General features: G+C 40.6%; 1 protein-coding gene across 7 annotated transcripts in view; it reads left to right on the top strand.

Moving 5' to 3' along the window:
- The window catches only part of triob (trio Rho guanine nucleotide exchange factor b), a 113,836-nt gene that overhangs the window by 87,504 nt on the left and 10,006 nt on the right, over window positions 1–16,326 (top strand). For 5 of the 7 annotated variants that reach the window (XM_031298632.2, XM_031298629.2, XM_036005963.1 and 2 more), the window contains 14 exons: window positions 373–472; window positions 3,808–4,060; window positions 11,313–11,599; window positions 11,704–11,874; window positions 12,979–13,074; window positions 13,525–13,673; window positions 13,852–13,918; window positions 14,002–14,105; window positions 14,277–14,346; window positions 14,499–14,588; window positions 14,698–14,790; window positions 14,904–14,954; window positions 15,120–15,197; window positions 15,923–16,114. In XM_031298632.2, the coding sequence (XP_031154492.1) occupies window positions 373–472; window positions 3,808–4,060; window positions 11,313–11,599; window positions 11,704–11,874; window positions 12,979–13,074; window positions 13,525–13,673; window positions 13,852–13,918; window positions 14,002–14,105; window positions 14,277–14,346; window positions 14,499–14,588; window positions 14,698–14,790; window positions 14,904–14,954; window positions 15,120–15,197; window positions 15,923–16,114 (1,801 nt within the window). Of the gene's footprint in view, window positions 1–372; window positions 473–3,807; window positions 4,061–11,312; window positions 11,600–11,703; window positions 11,875–12,277; window positions 12,832–12,978; window positions 13,075–13,524; window positions 13,674–13,851; window positions 13,919–14,001; window positions 14,106–14,276; window positions 14,347–14,498; window positions 14,589–14,697; window positions 14,791–14,903; window positions 14,955–15,119; window positions 15,198–15,922; window positions 16,115–16,326 lie in introns of those variants that run through there. The other 2 variants (XM_036005964.1, XM_031298633.2) reach the window with 2 other exon arrangements.

Below are 16,326 nucleotides of genomic sequence, written 5' to 3' on the forward strand. Positions count from 1 at the left end.
ACCGGCACCGTTTTAAAAGTACTGCTTTAGCACCGGTATCGGAAAAACCCAAACGATACCCAACCCTATTCCTGAAGCAATTTTGAATTTATTTCCTCAGCATATTAGGTCATATTGTTGATTGTTATGGCCATTATTTGAACAGTGAAAATAATAATAAAAATATTTGTTTTAACTTTAATGTCACTAATGCTGATTATTCATTGATTCATTTGAATTGAAATATTTAAAATACTTTCACAGCAAAAATTATGTATGCGATTAATTTAGATTAATTAATCACAGAGTATGTAATTAATTAGATTACATTTTTTTAATCGATTGACAGCCCTAGTAATAATAGATGACAGTAATGATAATGTCTGCCTGCAGGGACGGAGAGGAACTGGACAGCCAGGGAGATGCCAGCAGCCAACCGGATACCATCTCCATCGCCTCACGTACATCCCAGAACACACTGGACAGTGATAAGGTAGGACCACACACACAATATCCAGGCTTTCTTAAGCCCCAAAATGTATAGGCATTACTTTAGTGATACACCAATTTATTTTTATTTTTTTCATTTCCCTTTACATGCCACATTATTCAGTTAATTCAGTCAGTATCATTGATCCATATCATGCCATCACACACCAGAAGCTGGGTAGATGCAGGCAACTCTTCTCAAGTTGTTTCCTGTGAAAGTGTTTAATTGTGTTAGGAGGAAGAAACAGTCCATCTGACGGAGCAGTGTGTGTGTGTGTGTGTGTGTGTGTGTGTGTGTGTGTGTGTGTGTGTGTGTGCGTGTGTGTGTGTGTGTGTGTGTGTTAGCTTTACAGTTGCTCATACTGAGCGTAGGAGGAAAGGCCTTCTGTGGTGCTATTACCAGATATAACCACACACACACACACACACACACACACACCAGCACACATAGATACAGAAATATTCCCATAATTTTAAGTCAAACTATTTATAAACTGTAGCGGTGGACTCTTACGTGAGGTCATTATTTTCACACTTGAATTGGACTTTCCTTTAGCTCTGCCTCATACATTTCTGCTGTAATCAGGAAAATAAGAAAATTAGTTTAGCGTGTTCACTGTCACTGTTCACTCAACTGTTAGCACAAAGCTCAGCTTTGTGATTGTTTCATATAGCATAAAACCAAATTGTAAAGGTGAGCTGTGCGTGCGTGCGTGCGTGTGTGTGTGTGTGCGCGCACGCGCGCGTGCGTGTGTGTTCATGTGTGTTTCACAACTATCACAGACTCTAGTTAACTTGTCATTGTTCCCTCAGTTAAGGGCATACATACAAGCATAAACATTTAAAACACACAACTAACTAACTACAAATTTTGCATTTCAATCTCACTTTTTGAATGCTTCTCTCTGTGTGAGGACTCTCTGTGAGACTTCTCATTCAAAAGGCAGTGACAGTGGTGTGTTTGTGTTAGTGTGTGTGTCCATGTTCCTGTGTGTGTCTCTGCTTTAGTGACTGACTTGTGTGTCAGCAGCTTCAGCCTCCCACGCTCTCTTCACAGAGGATACTCGTCTGTATGCCAGACAGGAGAGCACAGTTTTAAGTCCTCACAGCTATCAATCTCACACTTTGCTTCGTAGAAATATTCCGTCAATTTTCTTTTCTTCTAATTTTCCGGAGTTTTTTTGTTTATCAATGGACATTAGCGAGCTAAATTGTGGCGACACTTGTTTAAAGACAAGAATGGATTAACCGCTTCGCTCCGGGGAAGCGCCACACAACAGGGAATCATTTAAGCTTCAATAGTCAGATTGTAAGAACCAACAAGAGGAGTGCTGTTGACCGTGGACGGCACCAACTTTTCTTTTGGCCTTGTGATGTTATTATGGTTCAGGATTGTGATTATCTTGGGCTGTTTTCCCAGGGGAAATATTCCATAACAAGTTAAATCAATTGCACTATTTTCCAGACAGTTTATGCTTACCTAGTGAGCAACTTCTTGTTGTGATTCAGATTACATTTTCAGTGGATAACTGTAGAAATCAGAGTGCTGTAGAGTTTTCTTGCTCTTTGGGACTTCTCTCGCAATGAGGGAGTGGAAAACAATGGAGAAGCTGGAGGACAGGATCTCACATCCCATTTCGCAACTCCTTAGCTCTCTGGCTTTACCACACTATCAAAGGGTATGTTCAACATTATGTGATTTGCAGTATTTGAAAACAAGAAAAGAAAAAAAGCACTACTGTGAAGTTTTAACAGTGAACATCTTTGAAATGATCAATGCAATTTATTTCAGATAGAAAGGACACAAGAAACCTGCAACACTATACATTTCAACACTAGAAATAAGAAACACATGTCTAATTTAAGCAGCAGTAAACCTGGGATGTGCAAAGCATGAGATGTGTGGATGATTTTTGTCTGCTGGGTATGTGAATATTTTTAACTATGTGTCTAATAGTATAAGACTTTTCTCATCTGCCATTAAGTCATATTTGGTATAAATGCTCACAAGATGATTAGAATCATTTAAGGTTTTATATCTCAAAATTCTTTGCTATAAACATGTTTATATCTTTTTCTTGGACATTTACCATGAAATACATAAACTTAAAATACTTGTAGTGTAGAATTATATCTGTTGCTAAGTACAGCAGAGGACAAGTTACAGACGTTTGGACATATGTGGTATTCATTTGCATTTACCGTGTCAATAAAGCCAATTTATTTTAACTCTGTCCCAGACAATAAGAAATTGTTTGTGATTTTGTATTTAATATTTGTAGAATAACAATATTTTTGCACCCTCTGGTGTACTGTTGCTCTATATCTTTTACCTATGAGCACAGAACTTGCTGTGAGCACAGAGATTGAAGCCTTCATAGAAACAAGCAGCTGCATTGTCACGTGTTGACCAGAAATACCTTTGAGAATAACTGGTAAATAAAGTGACAAATTCCACCTTGTTCCACCTCTGTCTAATACTGCCTTTCTTCTCATAGACACTTAGATGAGCAGAGTCAGATCGTCAGACTGACGTTTTGTTCAGTTATGCTAGAATGAGTCACTAATCATCAGTGCATGTGCACTTTAACTGTACAGTGCGGCTGGAGTACCTGTGCTGTTATCAAAGGATGTTGCGTGGGAATATTTGCTTTTTGTTCTGAGAGCCCATTCATCCCATTTAGTGATGTCAGAAGTAATTTTACTGAATGACAGTGGTGGAGGAAGTATTCAGATCCTTTAAACGTATTAAGAGAAGAAGTGTAAAGTGGCATGAGAAGAAAATACTCAAGTAAACCTTGTATTTGTACTTAAGTACAATACTTGAGTAAATGTACTTTGGTTACATATCACCACTGCTAAATGGCCATGCTTGTTGGCATTAGCTTATAGTATCTGGTTCTTATGTTGTCTTTTTTTTATATTTGTGGCAAGATTATTAAAATGTAGGAGAAATTATGTCTTTCTCTTCTTTGAAATTTAAAATCTATAGTGGAGCTTGGATGGATACAACACTGGATTGTCCTGTGTGCTGGTAATTAGTACTGACTGGACGAGATACGTGTAAACAGTAGCTTGGAAAATCAATGTTTTCCAAGAGGATTCTCCTCCCTCCTTAGTCAATTTAGCAACAATCAAATCACAGTTTATTACTACATACATGCTACCTCTATTTAATTCTCATGATTTTGTTTTATCACTTGTTGGATACAATTTATCCTCACAGATAGCAATGTGGAACCTGCATTCATGCTTTGTGCAAACATGTGAACAGTAGAACTAAAATGAACAAATATCAGCATTTGTTTAATAGGTTTTCACATCTTTCTTCCATTTTAGCTGTCCGGTGGCTGTGAGTTGACAGTGGTGATCCATGACTTTATTGCCAGTAATGGCAGCAGCAGCGGGGAGCTGACGGTGCGGCGAGGCCAAACTGTGGAGGTTCTGGAGCGACTCCACGACAAGCCGGACTGGTGCCTGGTGAGGACCACAGATCGCTCTCCAGCCCAGGAGGGCATCGTACCCTGCTCCATGCTCTGTATCGCTCACTCCAGGTCCTCCATGGAGATGGAGGGGCTCTTCAACCACAAAGGTAGGATGACAATGTTTTCATACACACTGGCAGGTGGAGTGAGAGTTATTTTGTCATATTGAGGAACATCAGAACATTAGGAAAAGTTAATTGGATGTAGTTCATGTTTGGAAACAGCAAAGGTGGCCTGCAGAATCTTCTTATCTCACCCAACTGCTGCTTGTCACATCCATGCACATATGGACACTTGAAACATTTGGGAAAGCTAATAGGATGTGTTTGGAAACATATCATTGGTGAGTTGCAGAACCTTCACTTCTCACCAAACAGCTGCTTGGGGAAGCACGTACGTGTATTTCTAGGTGTTGCTATGCAAGTGTGGAAGACCCACTTGAAGCACAGCTCTCTTTTAATTATCTTAAAATAATTTTAACCTTTGAATTCCCAGCGCTCCACAGATCGTATCACTGACAGTATTCCTTATATTGTCTTAAACATGCAGCAGCATGGCCTCGATTATAACAAACATGAAATATTAAACTGCCTTGTGAGGGTGCAACCCTGAAAGATATAATGTCAGAATCTGCATCTGTTGTCGAACCCAAAGGGTTTTATTAAGACCAGTCGTCAATGTTTTTTTCCACAGTCTGTGTGTGTGTTTTACCATCACACCAGCTCTGGTTACAATTACTGTTAAATCATGCCCTGCCAGCGAATGAACTCATAATTACCAACACAACAGATTATTGTTGGAAATGTGATGCATGAGATTAATTTTCGAATGTCCCCCAATTTTTAATAGTGATAAAGGGTTATAGCCTGCTTTTAGTATCCAATATAAAATATTTTTCTTAATAACAGTAATGCCTTGGAGTGCAGGCTTGATCATGATGGCTGTGTCTTGTTAACTTCATCCCATCCTTTTGATACTCCCATGCTTGAAAGTCAACCTGGACTGAGACTGGGACTCCCTGAGCGTGTATTTGGTTCAAGTTCTCTGATAAAGGCCCAATAGCTGGCTCAGGTTACTGTGTGGATCATGTCAGACCCTGGTGCTATCCAGTTCTATATTCTTGTGCACTGTTGTTGGATGTGCCTCGGTGATGGTGACTGGTTCCTTCATTGGGTAAACTGTTTTCCGTTCTGATATGATGCAATGACATCTGCTGTCTTACTGTTTCTCACTCAGCCTAGGCTGATGCAGCCTTTTTAATGATATTGTATCTCTCTGCACTGCACCTGGGCTATGCAAGGCATTGGTCTTGATCTCATCTTTCTCTCTCTTCTAGATAGATAAATAGGTTTATTTACTTATACCATACATACAGACATACATACTATATATTTATAGATTTTTCTTATGACCAAAATAAACTTGGAAATCCTAATTTGGACAGTGCTAAACAAAGAATAAATATAGCTAACAGAAGGTGAGAGGAAAGACTCTATACACAGACCTGACCCTCATTCGACACTTGTCGGTTGAGATATGAGCTGCTGGCATCATGTCTTGACAGAAGTTTCTACTTGTGACTTTCCCTCTTTAAACTGAAAGAGTGGGTGAGAGCTGCTTGTTTCTATGGTAATAAAGCATACACATATTTTGCTGGCAGCCTTGTATGAGAAAGGTTTGCATTTGTATTTAAAATTATAGGATACTCGGATTGTAAAAACAGGTGCTCACAACTTTGGAATTAGCAGAATGATTTACTAGTACAGTGTTGGAAGAAGGGTAGAATTTCCCAACTACTTAATTACAGTAACTGCAGCTTCACTGTTTCTCATCTCTGTTTTGCTTATAGAGGCGCTTGTTTTATCTGGCTTTTCTTGGTCCCTTGGTTGCGCCTAACCAGCCCTCACTGTTTGTATCTGTGTTTGTGTGGCCAGTAGGAGTGATGAAAAGGACCTTCTCACTGCATGGGGTTTCTGTGGTTAAAAAAGGCTGTTGCTGAGGACGAGAAAGACAAGGATGACAAAAAAAAACGTCTTTGCTACTTTGTCAGCCTTTTGTATTTACTGACCAACCATGTAGGCCACTTTGTCAAAAGTTGCGGAAGGGTGACGGTTTTGCGGATTAGTGTTCTCCGGGAAATCTCCCCCTTTCCTGCTGTGTCTCACAAGCAGGAATAATTGACTGTTGGGGGACAATGTCTGTGTCTGGAATAACAGAATAGAGTGTATTCAATGGTTCACATACAGTAGGATTAGCCTGCAAAGTATATAGCTGGCAGCTGGTTGTCTGCTCTGATTATAGTATGTGTGAATGTGAGAATAACAGTGGTTCACATCTTAAGTCCTGTGTTGTTCAGCTAGCTGCTGAAACCTGTGCAAACCTACACATTCCTGTTGAAATCGGGTTTAGACAACTTTCCCTTACACACTAATCACATTTTCAGTTGAATTACTGGAATTCCCCCGTTTACCAAAGCATGCAAGTTGACACTCAGTGCCTCTCATAATGAAATAAATACAAATTTGGTACACACTTAATGACATTGTTATTAATTAAAAGGACTCTTTAAGGAGCAGGCCAGTGTATGTACAAGTGTGTGCGTGTTCTTACAGGATAGAGTGTGTTTAGAACCCAGGGAGACACACACACACACAAACACACTCACAGTTAAACAGGGAGATCTTTGTGCATCTAGCCTGCATAGCTACTCTGAACTGCACAGTGTTTCAGATGAAGTGAAGATGCCTAGATGTAACAGAGTGTTAAATATATAGTATAAGTAGTTTTAAAAAAACTTGTTAAAAAAGAAAAAGAAAAATGGAGATTCAGAATTTCAGAAAAACTGAAATTTGTAACCAACCACTAAATATTTTCCTCTGACCATTTTCCTGTATACTTCTCTTGGATTTTATAACCAAGTCTATATTTGTTCTAAGCATACTGCTGAACTTGTATGCATCCTAATGCTTGTGAAATATGCACCCGCCCACACAAACTGAGTGGGTGCTCCTGTAAAGGGTAATACGGTATATGTGCTGCATGTTTGCAGACATCCCCTTGGAACAGCGAGGCACAGTGGAGGCTTGCCCAATATCCTCACAGCAGCCCAGAGAGAGAGAGAGAGAGGGAGGATAGGAGATACAAAGAGAGAGAGTGTGAGAGAAAACATCCTACTCTCTAATGCTGCATTTGACTTTTTCTTTTTCCTCACACTGGACTTTACACTTTCTCTCTCTGGGATTTCAGCGACGCAGTTACTAAAACATTTTTAGTTTTGCATAGGAATTGAAAGTTGTACCTGTGGATATGCTGTGAGGGAATATTTAAATTCAGAATCCCAGGGATGTGATATTTGACATGGCCCGTGGAATTGAGTCCTTAGTGTCTCTAAATCCATTTTGCTCCATGGATTCAGCACAGGGAGGACACTCTGACAACTGCAAGTTCTGGCTGCTGGACCTGGGTAGGTCTCTCATTCATGTGCGACACATGAGTAACAGCATAATGTGTAGAACATAAGCACATTTCCTTTCTTTTGCTTATATCAGGATGGTTTTGCTTGATAAAAAAAAAAAAAAACACTATTCTGTTTTATGATTCTGTAACAGAGTGTGATATGGAGATGGTAACATGTCTATAAAATGCTGTATTTGCTTGTTAAGTGGGGATAAAATTGCAAATCTACTTTTTTAAAGTGGAAAAAGACAGGAGTGTTTGGGCAGAAAAAGTGTTTAGTTCACTAGTTTGGTATTATTGTTTGTCCTTGTTTGTTGTAGATTCTACGTCAGCTATTTGAAAATGGGTTTAAGGCAGAGGGCATTCAATCAAGTGTGGATTATGTTGTGGCATTATGGCAGTGAAAGTAATTTGGTGAATGCACAGTTATGTGATGAGATATTAAATCTACTGAAATCACATCAACAAGATTATATCTTTGTGCCTATCTGTGTGCATGTTCAGGCGGGTGCTGTACAGATGGGGAGAGGGTGTCATTGTAGACCCCAGGGAGAAAAGACAATAATGAGGTCAAATAGAATAGAATAGAATAGAATCGGAAAATAAGGAGCTTCTCACATTTCTTTTCTTTGTCATGTTTTTACCGTTGTCTGTCATATACAGTATGATAAAGCCTTGGAAAAAACATCAGACTAATTTTGCCAGAATATGTAGCGGGTGGTCTCTAAACTCTCCCAAATCTCCCATCCCAACTCCACGCCCTCCCTAACTATGGCTGTTGGTGGCAAGCCCTCTCCAGCATTGTCTACATGTTTACAGAGCAGCTAGCCGAACCCCTGGAGCTTTCCTACACCCTGCAGCTAAAAGCTTGTCTCCAACCACACAGACTGATGTTTGTTTGCGTCTGTGTTTGTACGACTTCTCCTGGGGAAGATAAGGCCACACTAAAGCTGCTCCCCTGGTGACACCTCTGGAATCCCAGGCATGCTTCTGTGGAGCTGTGCAGACTTTTGGGATCACTCCAGTTGTACTACAGCCCCTCCCCTCCGTCCTATTCTGAGACATAGGCACACACACACACACACACACAGAGTCGTAAATCTAGCATGTTCTTTATGGTAGCGTGAATGCGCAATGTTTGAATTATGATAGCGTGTCGGTTGCTTGCAGATAAATTAGCAAACATCTGAAGATGCAGTGGAGAGCATCTGGCGGACTCTTGGTGGGTCTCTTCTCAGGGATATCAGCCCACAGAGTTCAACTGAGAGAATAGTATTAGGAGGGCAAATACAAATCTGATCTGCCTTTGCATGTGAGCAGATATTATAAAGTTTGAATGTCTATACATGCATTTAAAGTATATGTTGCATATTTGTACATGCATGCATCTGCATTTATTATATGTAAACACATACAGTTTTTCCTGTGACAAACACTAATGATACATGAAGATATGCAAGTGTATGACTCCACAGATCATCATAGTTGCCTCAGCAGTATGATGCTCTAATGAGTCTACTGAGGAATTAACCAGCAAGTGAAGGCGATGCCTCCAATCCAAAATTGCTACAGAGACGCTAGTTTACTAATTGAGTCAGTATAATTAATTTAGCAAAATTGAACATATTACTACACACTTTAAAGCCTGTCATAGGGAAACTAGAGAGTTGGCTTAATTCTCAAAACATTTTGAGAAAATATGTTGACTATGATAAAGAGGAGACATGTACGGTTATAGCCACAGATGCATATATATATATATATATATATAATTGTTTATGTATTGTATAATCTTTTATGTATTGGGTATATGGTATATGGGAATTCTGCATTTGTAATTACAAGGTCAGATGATGGGAGTAATGGAACCAGATCTCATTTAAATGTAAACTTTTATATAAAAAACAATGATTAAATGAGAAGGACAGAGTCACCCCTGCAAATAAACTATGTCCCCATTTTTGTTTCCCATGAGTGCTGTGAGCCTGACCAGCTGTTTCTGAGGTGACACCCTACAGGGTAAAGGTCATGCCTTCTGTGTGTGTGTGTGTGTGTGTGCGCGCTCGCGCACTCGGGTTATTTTCTACTGAGGAGGAATGTGTCAGGGCCGCTGACCCCATGTTTCACCCATTTAGACCCCTGTTAGCACGACCTCGTCAGTCTTATCAGAGCACATAGATACCACCAGATGCTTATCTAACTGTCAAAGTGTCAACATTGTAGTCATGACACATAAAGAATAGAAGGTGGAATGATTTGATTTTTCATGCTTTTCAGCCTAAAGCACCACAGCACCACAATACCTAGTAATGTGGCTTATCATGCTAATTTATAATATTCCAAATAAAGAAATTATGGAATTATAATTTTAATATTGGTAAGTTATTGAGGCGTTATTCCCTTACAACTGGAACCACAAAGGCAATTATCTCAGTTTTACATTTTGTATTTGAGTATTTGAATGCCATTCAAAGGGAGAAAAGTAATTGTTTTTCACCAGAAACCCAGTTGGTGTGAATTGACTGTAAAATATTTGTCTGCTTAACTTGCCCCGCAGCCTTTGATGTAATAGCTAACACGTACTTGCTTACAGCATGGTTACATGTGAGATTGTGACCAGTGTGTGTCCAGGAACCACGGTCTGTTTGCTCTACGTGAGGGGCCCTGACTCCTGTGTCTGGCTCTCTGGTTCATTCCCTTTAAAAGTGTCCACCTAGGTGTTCAATTATGAATTTGGTTTGCAAGTAGGTATGTACTGTGGGTCATCAGTGTTGTTGGCCACTTGTAATAAAAATAGAATAGTAGAAAGGGACCTGATTTACATTAGAAAATAAGAAAACATCATGTTTCAGGTCATGTTGCACAGTGTGACAGCACACAAACAAATCCAACCTCAACATTATCATCCAAAGCAGCGATGGATTCAGGCTGTCTGAGAGGCACTGCATCACGTTTTCTACACTGGAAGGGCGCTCTGGAGGGCACTTCATCCCATTTTCTCCACTGGAAGGGCACCCTAGAAGGCACTTTTTGCTGCCATTATTTCGAACATGGGGGCTCTGAGTCCAGTGATCCCAAGACTCTTTTGTCAGATAGCTTGTTAAGCCATTCGAGAGGTTTAATTTCTTCATTCAGTAGAATGCAGCAGCATTTTTAATGATGGTAAAGAAAACTAATGAAGGAATGTCAGGGTAATGTAGGAGAAAGGGGGTTAGGCTAAAGATAGGATGGATTGAATGAGCAGACCAGTAAGACAGATAGGGGGATGGATCTTTGAAGCATTCAGACAAAGCCTCAAGCATCTCTTTATCCTGTATTTTGTTTTCCATCGCTCCATCACTAGTCGAAGAAGAGCTTTCCTCCTACAGATTCCCTACGGCGCCTCCATCACTGTGAAAAGGCCAGCCTGCCTACTGCACATAACACATACAAACCCTGTACAAACAAACAGAAGCACACACATTGTTATCATATACCCTGTTTTCCTTCAGTGTTTCTCACTTTATGGAAAAACTCACATATACATATATGGTGACTACATGTAAAATGTTGTTTATTCTTTGTTACACAACTTGAATACATGAACTACTGATAAACAAAGCTTCAAGCTTTACAAGCATTTCTGATGTAATCTTTTTACAGCACCAGACAACATTCATCATATGGGTTAGCTGTTACCTGTGAACCAATGACAAGAAAAATCACTGCTGTTAGTATTGGCCAACTGATTGGAGCATTTGGATTCCTGACTACACAAAGCAGTGACGTCATCAGATTGTCTTAATTTAGAATGACTAATAGAAAGTTCCAATCTTGTGTTTTTATTTTTTGGTGAGATAACCCCCTTTTGTGTACATTCAATCAATATCAACCTTCTCTTTCTTTTCTCCTGTTCACCCTTAGACACCTTGTCTGTATCCAGTAACGACGCCCTACACCCAGGCTCCAGCCAGACGCTGGGTCCTCACAGCTCACCAGGACCCAAACGTCCTGGGAACACCTTACGGAAGTGGCTGACCAGCCCAGTGCGACGGTTGAGCTCCGGCAAAGCTGATGGCCACGTCAAGAAGCTCGCCCACAAGCACAAGAAGAACCGGGAAGTTACGAGGAAGAACATGGACACAATGGCCGGCTCGCAGAAGGATTCTGACGACAGCGCCGCCACGCCACAGGACGAGACACTGGAGGAAGTAAGAGCAGATAAAGTAGTGGATAACCGACCCTGCCAGAACATTCAAAGAGTTTTGGTTCCGACCTACCAACTGACAATCATTGTTCTCCTCTCTGTTTCCAGCGAATGCGTAATGAGGGGCTGAGCAGTGGTACCCTGTCCAAGTCTTCCTCATCTGGCATGCAGAGCTGTGGTGAGGAGGAAGGAGAGGAGGGGGCTGATGCCGTCCCTCTACCTCCACCTATGGCCATCCAGCAACACAGCCTGCTGCAGCCCGACTCCCAGGACGACAAGGTTGGTCACGCAGGGCAATCTCAGTATATTTAAAATGGGCCAAACATGCTTTCATCAGCAATATGGTGATACACAAATACATGTATAAAATGTTTTGTCAATTAACTGGGGGGAGGTTTGCACATGTGAAAGATAAGATAACACAGATAAGTGCAAAAACACTAAATAAATTGCTGTTTGCAGAAAGATGAACCTTTTGAACTTTTACACTTGTTCTTTTCAAAATTGCTAATTCCTTAAAATATTTTATCTACATTAATCTTAATTTAAGCAGAGTTTTGTGTTTGGTTCCATGTAGAGGTCCACACAAGGCTTACAATAACATCTAAACTTTTACTTTGGCACTAATAACCTTTCTTGTTTTTCTCTTATTTCCTTGATGGTTGCATGTTCCTCCCTTCAGCATTACGTTGATTTTTGTTCTGCTTCTCTTCTTTCCCAGTTTCCCTATCTCTCCATGTAAACAAGCCACTTCATCTCCACTTTGGATCCTTCTTTATTGAACTTTTTTCTTTTTCTTTCTTTGACTAAATGTCATTCCTGTGGAGTGTAATTGTTCTACTGTTGCTGAAGTGGATACTCCATCCATGTGTTGCTGCAGTTGTGAGGTGTTTGTGGGACTAAATGGTGAATTCCCATTAAGTCTGGTTTTGAACAGTTGCCTTTTAAAACATTGCCTGCCGCTACGCCTTGGAATGGGCTCTGTTGCAGAGGCAAACATTCTCTCCAATGGAGTATTGAGCAACAATGTTTGCTGTATATAAGTTGTTTGACCAATCATGGCGCTCATGCTTGAAGAGCAGTCCAATCCTAGGGCTTGCCATTGACCTAAACCCTCCTCATAACTGTTAACCCTGTTGACTCCAACTTGGCCCCAGTTAACCCTTTTATTAGGGAGATCACACCCACCAAGTCCTTATTTGGACATGTGGAATATCGGGGTCCAAACTCAACAATGGTGAGCCTGATCACATTCACAGTAGTAGCCGTTGAGAATGTATGACTCCTGTTCAAATGCAGCTCTGCCAAGTGTTACATTTGTCATGTTTTACACCTTAACCATTAACTTTCCTTCTTTCTTCCATTTTCTCTGTCCTTCATCAGTCTGCATCTCGTCTGTCCGCTCGTCCCAACAGTTCAGAGACACCGAGTGCTGCTGAACTGGTCAGTGCCATCGAAGAGCTGGTGAAGAGCAAGATGGTGAGATAAAAATAATAAACATAACTCACAAGTACACGCAAATGTGGCGCATTTATACACAGAAGACTTCTGATAGATTACAAGCACACACACACACACACACACACACACACACACACTTTTTTTCTGGTGTTGTTGACAGAGAATGGCATCATGGCCTAACTAGTCATCTCTCAGGACTGTGACTCACTATGCCAGCTGTCCACTCTTCCAACAAATAGGCATCGCACTGGCCAATATCCCTAACACACATGCCCACTGGCTTACATAGAGTATGGACACATACCAAAGTAAAGTTAATACCGTTAAATGAAACATGCTGTCTAAAAGATGAGACCACATACTGTAAATACTCTTTCAGCTGTTTTTTTCAGCTGAGTGACAGTTCCTTTTTTCTTCAATCTTCCGTTCTTCCCCCTTTGCACTCTGGTCCTCCTTTCCTTTCCTCAGTCCCTGGAGGATCGTCCCAGCTCTCTGTCGGTAGAGCAGGGCGACAGCAGCTCTCCCTCCTTCAACCCCTCCGACAACTCCCTCCTCTCCTCCTCTTCACCCATCGATGAGTTGGATGAGCGCAAGTCTGGCTTCTTCAAGAGAAGACAGTAAGTTATAAGCCTGTGTCATGTTAGTGTTTTGATAAACAAAAGCTGCTTGAGTTCAATCAGTTAATCACGTTTGTCTTCATTTGTGTGCTTATATGGAACATTTCTGATGTTCATCCACAGCTGAGTGCATTACATTTGTATTACACAGTGACAATTTCTGTTTTGTGTCTTCTAGTTATGTGCTTCTGGAGCTGGTGGAGACTGAGAGAGACTATGTCAGAGATCTGGGATCTGTGGTGGAGGTAAAAAAAGAGACATTCAGAGATTTATTTTTGGTCTGTGTTTGCTGTATGTTTTACAAACGAGTCGACCTTTCTTCCCTCAGGGCTACATGAGCAGGATGAAAGAAGAAGGAGTTCCAGACGACATGAGAGGAAAAGACAAGATCGTCTTTGGAAACATCCATCAGATCTATGACTGGCACAAAGAGTATGCTGGCAGTCTTATCCAGTTAACATGCCCTACAATATCCACTACAATTTTTATTAGAGTTGCATTGTCTGCCACAGCGTGAAGATGGACAACATAAAGTAAAAATACAGGCAGTACCAAGTTCCTTAGCAGGTTTAATCACGTGTTTCTCTCTTGATTGGTCCCCAGTCTTTTCCTTGGAGAGCTTGAGAAGTGTTTAGAGGATCCTGACAGGCTGGCTCCTTTATTTGTCAAACAGGTGAGGAACCTATTCACATTTGTTGAAGGGTGGATTATCAAGTACATTTTATTGAATTGAAAAGAGAGAGCAAGGAAATAATAGTTTAAACTGTCATATTTTTTCTCACTTCTAAAAGCTACCTTTGTTTTCTGGTTTTGTTCCATTTGCAGGAGCGGAGGCTACACATGTACATTGTGTACTGCCAGAACAAACCTAAATCTGAGCACATTGTGTCAGAGTACATTGACACTTACTTTGAAGTAAGATTATTTTTACACCTACCCAAGCCTATAGAATGTTCTCTATGTTGTATTATCCAGGTAATCAGTAGTTTAGTATAGAGATAATAATATTTGTATCTTTCATCAGGACCTCAAGCAGCGATTGGGCCACAGATTACAGATTACTGACCTGCTAATCAAACCCGTCCAACGTATAATGAAGTACCAGTTACTACTGAAGGTAAATCTACTGTAGTGTTCTTACTTTGCAGGCTGCATTCACACTAAGTAAAAGTACTTTTCATATTCATCAACACAATAAACATTTTTCTAAACATTTGACCTCTTTAACAGGATCTTCTCAAAATTTCTAAGAAAGCTGGAGTGGATACAACAGAGCTAGAGGTAATGTGATGCCCAGGTTGCAGCTCCAACTTTCTTAAAGTGATGATATATAATAATCTATTTTTTTTTGCTAAGACTCACATTCCAATCCTCTATCTTTTTGTTTACTTGACACTCTTGCAATTTGTCTCTTAAAGTTTGTGTTACTCTCATGTTCTACTGTAGAAAGCTGTAGAGGTGATGTGTGTGGTCCCCAAGCGCTGCAATGACATGATGAATGTTGGGCGCCTTCAAGGCTTCGATGTAAGACCGCTCTTTATCCTCTCAGAAGTTTGTGCATGTCTGTGCCTGTCTGTGTGTGTGCTTGGACAACTATACTGAATTAAATAAGGTATCAATGTAAATAGTTTACTGTATACCCTGCAGAAATCAATTTCTATTTTCAGTCAACTGCCTCTAGGTGTCAGTGTGCACACATTTTTGCAGATATGTAGTACTGTAGGTAGTTTGTGATGTATTAGACATTGCTTTTGTTTCAGACCGTCTTTTGCCTATTCACAATTTTATTTATTAAAGGTCCCATGACATGGTGCTCTTTATATGCATCTAGTGGAGCATCCTTTTTTTTTAGTGGTCCCCTAATACTGTATCTGAAGTCTCTTTCCCGAAATTCAGCCTTGGTGCAGAATTACAGCCACTAGAGCCAGTCCCACAATGAGCTTTCCTTAGGATGTGCCATTTCTGTGTCTGTAGCTATTGAGGAGGAGAGAGGGGGGGCAAGGTGGGGGTGTGGCCTTGACCAACTGCCACTTTGCTCGTTTGAAATCAATGATGTCTCTCTCTCATGGGTGGGCCAAATTCTCTTGGCGGGTAAAGCAGAGAAAGGGGAGGTAACGGGCCGATCTAGAATCTTGCTCCTTATGAGGTCATAAGACCTATAATAATAATAAAACTGGCAGTCAAAACGTTGATGAGCATGCTGTCCTCTGCTGTCCCTGTCTTCTGATTTTCTCTCCCTCTTTCTTCAGGGTAAAATTGTGGCACAGGGCAGATTGCTCTTACAAGACACCTTCATGGTGGCAGACCAGGATGGAGGACTTCTGTCCAGGATGAAAGAGAGGAGAGTCTTCCTGTTTGAGCAGATTGTCATCTTCAGCGAGCCCATAGACAAAAAGAAGGGCTTCTCTTCTCCTGGCTACCTCTTCAAGAACAACATCAAGGTAAGTGCAGCTCAATAAAATGTTAGAGCAAGCTACAGTTAGAGCAAAATAAAAGCCTCCCACAATTGATAAAATGACACTGTCTATGCAGGGGTTAAAGTGGGATCTGGCAGTTTAGTGGAACCCTACGATCTGGGGGGAGGGTGTGCTAACACCACACCAAATTCCATTCTCAAATTTAACATTTTAAATCTTCTTACTACTTTAAAGTG

Source organism: Sander lucioperca, chromosome 10, assembly GCF_008315115.2.
Source record: "Sander lucioperca isolate FBNREF2018 chromosome 10, SLUC_FBN_1.2, whole genome shotgun sequence".
NCBI lineage: Eukaryota > Metazoa > Chordata > Actinopteri > Perciformes > Percidae > Sander > Sander lucioperca.